This window comes from Chelonoidis abingdonii, chromosome 1 (assembly GCF_003597395.2).
Source record: "Chelonoidis abingdonii isolate Lonesome George chromosome 1, CheloAbing_2.0, whole genome shotgun sequence".
NCBI classification, from domain to species: domain Eukaryota; kingdom Metazoa; phylum Chordata; order Testudines; family Testudinidae; genus Chelonoidis; species Chelonoidis abingdonii.
In genome coordinates, this window is record NC_133769.1 from 77213424 (window position 1) to 77219423 (window position 6000).

Consider the following 6000-nt stretch of genomic DNA (forward strand, 5'->3'; position numbering starts at 1 on the left):
CTCTAACAGACCAGCCACACACAGGCAATTTCTCTCTCCCCCTGCCCCCCCCAAAATTAAATGCTAGCAAGTAGACATGACATCACATCTCACCTCCTGATTCTATTCTTCTCTTAAGTCCCTGCTGAACTACCTGGAAGGACACATCAGAAGAAAAGAGTTTCAAAGACTCCCTACAATCCCTGCGTTACATCTATGCACATAACTGTTATATCGAAAAAATGCATTATTCAGAGCCTCTGCCTTTTACAACTTCCATTGAGTTAATGGAACATTTGGATTAGGAAGCCCCAACCCAAAAAACATGGAACCCAACTATGCACAACCCTGTCAAAAGCACAAAATAAGAATCAAATTCGAAGAGGTTAAAATCAGAAGGGACCATTATGATAATCTATTCTAACCTAGACTACAAGTATTTTTCTTCACTGAATTGCAAATAGCAAGCTTAAATACTACTTGGAATATACGTGGTAAATGTGACAAAATGTAGTTTAAGATGCTGCATCCCTTTAAAAAAAGAAGTGCACTTAACATGCACCATGCCTACTTCTGCACAGCAAAATATAAAATGAAATTAGCAATTAGTGTTAAATCACTGTAGAATTAAAATGTGTAGGCAGTATAGGGGAGAGAGGCACTTATACTTTCCATCTCAGAAATAAATGTCTGCAGTACACATTGGCCTTTAGAATGCATACTGAATAAGAAGCACACTAAGAATTTGTTTGGTTATACAGGAAGAGGGATAAAAACTCCGCCTAGTTCATCCTACAAATTTTATTACTCCACTCAACTAGCTTTTGAGTCTTGATATTGGAACAGATTGGCTATTGAATGGTCCAGTGATTTGGCTGGTAGCACAACTTGTTGCCACAATGGAAACCGAGGGTACATCTACACTGAAGCTGGAGGAATAATTTCCATTTTGGGTAGACACATATGCATTAACGTTGATCCAGCTAATATGCTACAAAAAGCAGGTTAGCCACCGTAGCAGCAGCAATCTACCTGCCTAAGTACTTACCTAGAGACTCCAACTGGATTGTTCTCAGTCAGCTAGCTTGCGCTGTACAGCTACACTGTTATTTTTAGCTCACTAGTTTAATCAAAGTTAGCCTGAGCTGGAAATTACACCTCCAGCTGCAGTGAAATTCAGGGGTGGCTCTATGTATTTTGCCGCCCCAAGCACAGCAGTCAAGCAGCTTCTGGCAGCATGCCTGCGGGAGGTCCACCGGTCCTGTGTCTTTGACATACCCGCCGCCGAATTGCCACCGAAGCTGCGGGACCAGCACACCTCTCGCAGGCAGGCCGCAGAAGGCAGCCTGACTGCCGCCCTCACAGCGACCGACAGGCCACCACTCCTGGTGAAACTGAACCTACCCCATGTGTTCAGGGGTAAACATGTTGAGGAACTGCCACCAACCATCAGGGCTTTGAAGGAAAGTGCTGCTTATCCCTTTTTCCCATACTGCCTTGTAGTTACATGAAAATATTACAAAAATGTAGTTTATGCTCCTGCTCTAGTGCACTAAAACCTAACTCATGGTGGGCTACTCAAGACAGGAGAACGCAGCTGATGTGGAAAAAATGGATGAGAACAGGGGGAAGAAAGAGGTCCAAAAATGCGGATAAATCACTTCATTTTAGATATCATGATGGTATTCTTGTTTCACGTGGATGAGCAGGTCTAAATTGATTGACAGAGTGCTTAAAAATTATGGCAACCATGGAAAATCTTGTGTAGAAATAGGGCTTTCAACATTACCAACACCAGTGAAGTCACAATGGCATTAGCAAAGTGTTAAACTTTTGAGAAATTTCCCTAAGGTACACATGGCCTTACTTCATACCACAGCAACTCTCATTTAGTGTAGACCCATCTATTGTATATATGTTGTCCAGCATTTTCTATTTTGTCTCAAATGAATGAACACCACAGAAGTTTGGCTACACTAAAGACTGTGTGTCAATTAAAGGGATACTGCAACCAATACATTCTCTGAAAGGGTTGGGAGATTGTATAATCATTTACTAATCATTTTAAGAAAACTATCAATTCACAGTTAAATCTCTTAATTTGCTTTTCAGCTAGATGTTTGCTGAAAGAAGCCTCTCAAAGTCATTTTTAGTTATACCATATAGCAGTGACACAAGAGTAATAACAGAAGTAAAAAAGACAAAAATCTGCACCTGTCTTGATCTCCCACTATCTGAGGTCAGCTTGCAAATTAAGGAGGGGCAAAAGTCTGACAGTGGGGAAACAAGGGTGACATTAATAAGCGCTAAAAACGTTGCACTACAGTATCATAAGTTGTCAAGGAGACTCCTCTTCACCTGCTTTTTAAAAAGGCTTCTCAAAAATGCCAAAAACTGGAAACCTTAGTCTTAATTTGTTGTTCTACCAATAATTATAAAAAATAACACTTCATCCTTTTGTTCCCACTATTAAAAGTTCTATACATTCTGAATCTGAAAGAACCTGTTTACATATTAACATCTAACCAAATAAGATATGACTTCTGATTAGTAAGATATTTCTTCAGCGTACGAGTACCCAGGTTGATTAAACGAAGCTGCAGTATACTAGTTTGCCAAACAACACAACCTATACTGAAATTAAGGAGTTTGCCAGAATGTTACTAAAACACAAAATTGATGATTACCCTATAAATTGTCATGTTCATTCTTTGTTATTTTTTTGCCAGTACGAAGCATACCAATTCTATCAAGGCTAATAATTCAATGAAAGGGCAGGTGACAACTTTTGTACAGGAAACAGTAAAGCTGTTATATACCTTACATTACGTTAAGAGTTAAAAGCATAAAATCCAGTTCAAAGCAATCCATTTACTGTTAGTTATTACAATAAATAATGAGGCATTCCTCACACTTATTTCAGTATCAAGAGGTTTCCTACACACTGAAGTCATCAGTTTGCGTTTAGAAACAGAACACTTGTCACTACATTGCTCTGAATTCCCTCACTGCGCTATTTTGGAAAGATTTTTACCTGATCAAACTAGAGCTTATTATTACTAAGTCTTTCTGGAACTACTGAGGTACAATTATCAAAACAAAAAATTAATCTGTCAAAAGAGATTATTCTTGCTTTTCTGAATTTAGTTCAGTGAATGTGATATGCTACTACAGTTTTTGGTCTGTTGCACAAACGAAAACTATTCAGGCAAACCCACATTATCTCTGGATTGCCACTGCCTTTCCTTATTTGGCTAACATTTTCAGATTCCAATCAGATTGCTATAAAACTTTAACATGCACAAAGCATCCATTTTGAGAAAACTTCACGGCCACTTTCCTTGTCGTTCCATTCCCCCCACCCTAAATGAAAGTTAGATCTTAGCTCAAAAACTGTGAACAAAGCAATCCCTTCTTACAGCCTCCCACCGCAGGAAAAATATACTGTAAAAACACTGCTAACCTAAGAGTAGGGCTTTCACACTGCGGCAGAAACCATCAATAAAGAAAGAAGCCAGTCTCCTATTGACACACGTTTCTATATTAAGAACAAAACATTTGTTCCCCCTAGAAACCAGAGAAAAATAAATGATTCGCTTTCACAAAATGCGGATTTAATCCCCTAAAGTGCAAAGAAATTGGAGGTGTCGGTGCTGCAGGAAATCGCTCCCGATATTAACAGCAAACGTGGGAGTGACTCCGTTTCTCATCCCACCATCCCTACCTGCCAACAACACCCCCTTTCCAGGATCTGCCCTTCACCTCCCCCAACTCCGGGGCGCCTTCTCTCCTTCCTGGTCACACAGCAGGCAGGGCCCCGGCGGACCCCGCTTTCTCAGGGACACCTTCAATGCCAGCCACAGCCAAGCGGTCCCACCGACACCGTCCCGGAGGAAGGAAGGCAGAGAGGACCCGGGAACACCCCAGCCAGGGGAGAAAAGGGCTTAGCCTCCGCCCCAGCCAGTGGAGTAGAGCCGATCCCAGAGATTAAGGAAAACGAGGAAGAACAGCCTCCATAGGCCCGATCCATCTGCCCGCGGCGACACTCCCGGGACAGACCCCGCTCCGGAGAGCTGGAGCCAGACTTGGCAGCACCTTTCCACGCCCGCAGCCAGGCCCCGATCGCCAGAGCCCCTCCCGCCCCCATCTCCAGCGGGGCCCGCCAGAGCACCTCCCGCCCCCGCGCGGCCAGGCCGAGCCCCGGTGCCCCGCGCTCAGGCCGAGCTAGGCCCCGCACGGACCTGGTGCAGTGCGGTGAGCCCGTCCACATTGGCGTAGTTGATGTCGGCGCCCCGCTCCAGCAGCCGCAGCACCTCGTCCGTGTCCCCGCTGGAGCAGGCGGCTAGGAAAACGGCGCCATCATCGAACTTCACTTTGGTCTTTTTGCGCTTGACCACGGGCGGCTCCAGGTCGGTCTCGGAGCCGAGCCAGCGCTTCAGCTGCTCGTTCCGCTTCTGTTTGGCGTCCGCCATCTTCATGCCCAGCTCCTGCCTAGCCCTAGCGCTCCGAACCGAGGATAGTCTCTATCCACCACTATCCCATAGAGCACCGCGGCCAACCCGGCCACCGCGCCGCACTCGCTCACTCGCCTACAGGGAAAGAGCCGGAGAAGGGGCGCGGAGGCCGGCGGTTTTAACATAATCTCGCGAGATTCCTGAGGAGAGGGAAACATCAGAGGGCGGGGCTGCGAAAGACTGGAGCGTGAGATCAGAGCGGAGTAGAGGGAGCGGGCCGGGGGGAGCTGGAGGAGGCTGGGCAGGGATAGAGCGGCAACCGGAGAGTGGGGAGCATCGGAGGGGCACAAGGACCCTGAGGGGGAGGGCGCCTAAGTGGCAGGCTGCTGGGCGGGTGGCAGCAGAGCAGGGGACCGTTGAGTCGCGCGCGGGGTGAGGTGAGCAGTTCAGCAGGAAGGTCACGCCGGAGGCGGGGGGGGGGGGGGGGGGGCGCAGGGCCCCGCCCTTTCTCGGTCGATGTCCCCAGTCTGCTCGCTGCGCCTGGCCCAGCGGCTGAGAGAGGTCGCTTGGGGCTCTCCTAGCAGCGCGTGCGGAAATAGGGAGTCGTGACAACGAGGAGTAGCGGCTGTCACCGGTCCGTCCCTGAGGCCGCAGTTCAGCAGGTGCCTGCCTAGGCAGGGCCCTGGGCTCCTGCAAAGCCCCGGGGGAGGCTTCGTTCACGTTATGCAAATTTTGCCTCAGTTTCCCTCTTTGAACGAAGTGGGGGTAATACACCTTTCCCAGAGGGGAGTTTGAATAATTACTCCTGATAAAGCAAGCTGACGTGCGAAGCAGTAGGTCTGTCTTATTTATATCAACCTAGCTCTGGTTTCTACCTTCCTTGAGGGAAGATGTGGGTTTAAATTTACTGGAGAAGAGTTTGAATTTGTATTAATAAGAAACAAAATATGGTCTGAGACAGTCACAAAACCTCTAACACTTCAAATTCTGCAAGGTTACCGTTTCTTTCCTCGTTAGAAGAGTTCCTTTTCTTTGCTGCAGCCATTCCAACAGCCTGATCAGACTTTTTCTTTTCTGCCGACTGATGTGTGCCAGCAGCATTTGACAAGAGGTGGTTACATTAAGGTTACCCACCTATAAGATTAGTTTCTCAGTATATTTTGAGCTGAATTTCCATATGCAGACACCTTTGCTATATCCGCCAAATTTGCTCACATAGCCACTGTGCCTACAGAACCTTTATGCAAAATTTGCAGGCATAGTGGGTGGGTGTGAACATATTCAACAGACATAGTTTAGGCAACTCCATTAAGACATCTTTTCAAATGTCAGCAGTGGAGCATGAACACAATTTGCAGATTAAACATCCCCATTGACCATATGCATAAATGTCCATAGACATTTATTGGGCACCTGCAATTAAAAGTGCGACCCTTTGTGGATAATTTTTATAGTATCTTTAATCCTCAAAGCACTTTAGAATCAGTCTTCATAGTGATTTTTACTAACATGAGTAACCCTATTTTCTCTGTCAGAGTCGTGATTGAATTCCCCTGTGTGGACATTC

General features: G+C 46.1%; 1 protein-coding gene across 3 annotated transcripts in view; it reads right to left on the bottom strand.

The window, feature by feature from the left end:
* PPP1R12A (protein phosphatase 1 regulatory subunit 12A) overlaps nt 1-4682 on the bottom strand; it is a 235330-nt gene extending 230648 nt beyond the window's left edge. For 2 of the 3 annotated variants that reach the window (XM_032798961.2, XM_032798962.2), the window contains exon 1: nt 4221-4590. In XM_032798961.2, coding sequence (XP_032654852.1) covers nt 4221-4457 — 237 coding nt within the window. In that variant the 5' untranslated portion in view covers nt 4458-4590. Of the gene's footprint in view, nt 1-4220 lie in introns of all 3 variants that reach the window. The other variant, XM_032798963.2, reaches the window with a different exon arrangement.
* Between the last annotated feature and the right edge of the window lie 1318 nt (nt 4683-6000).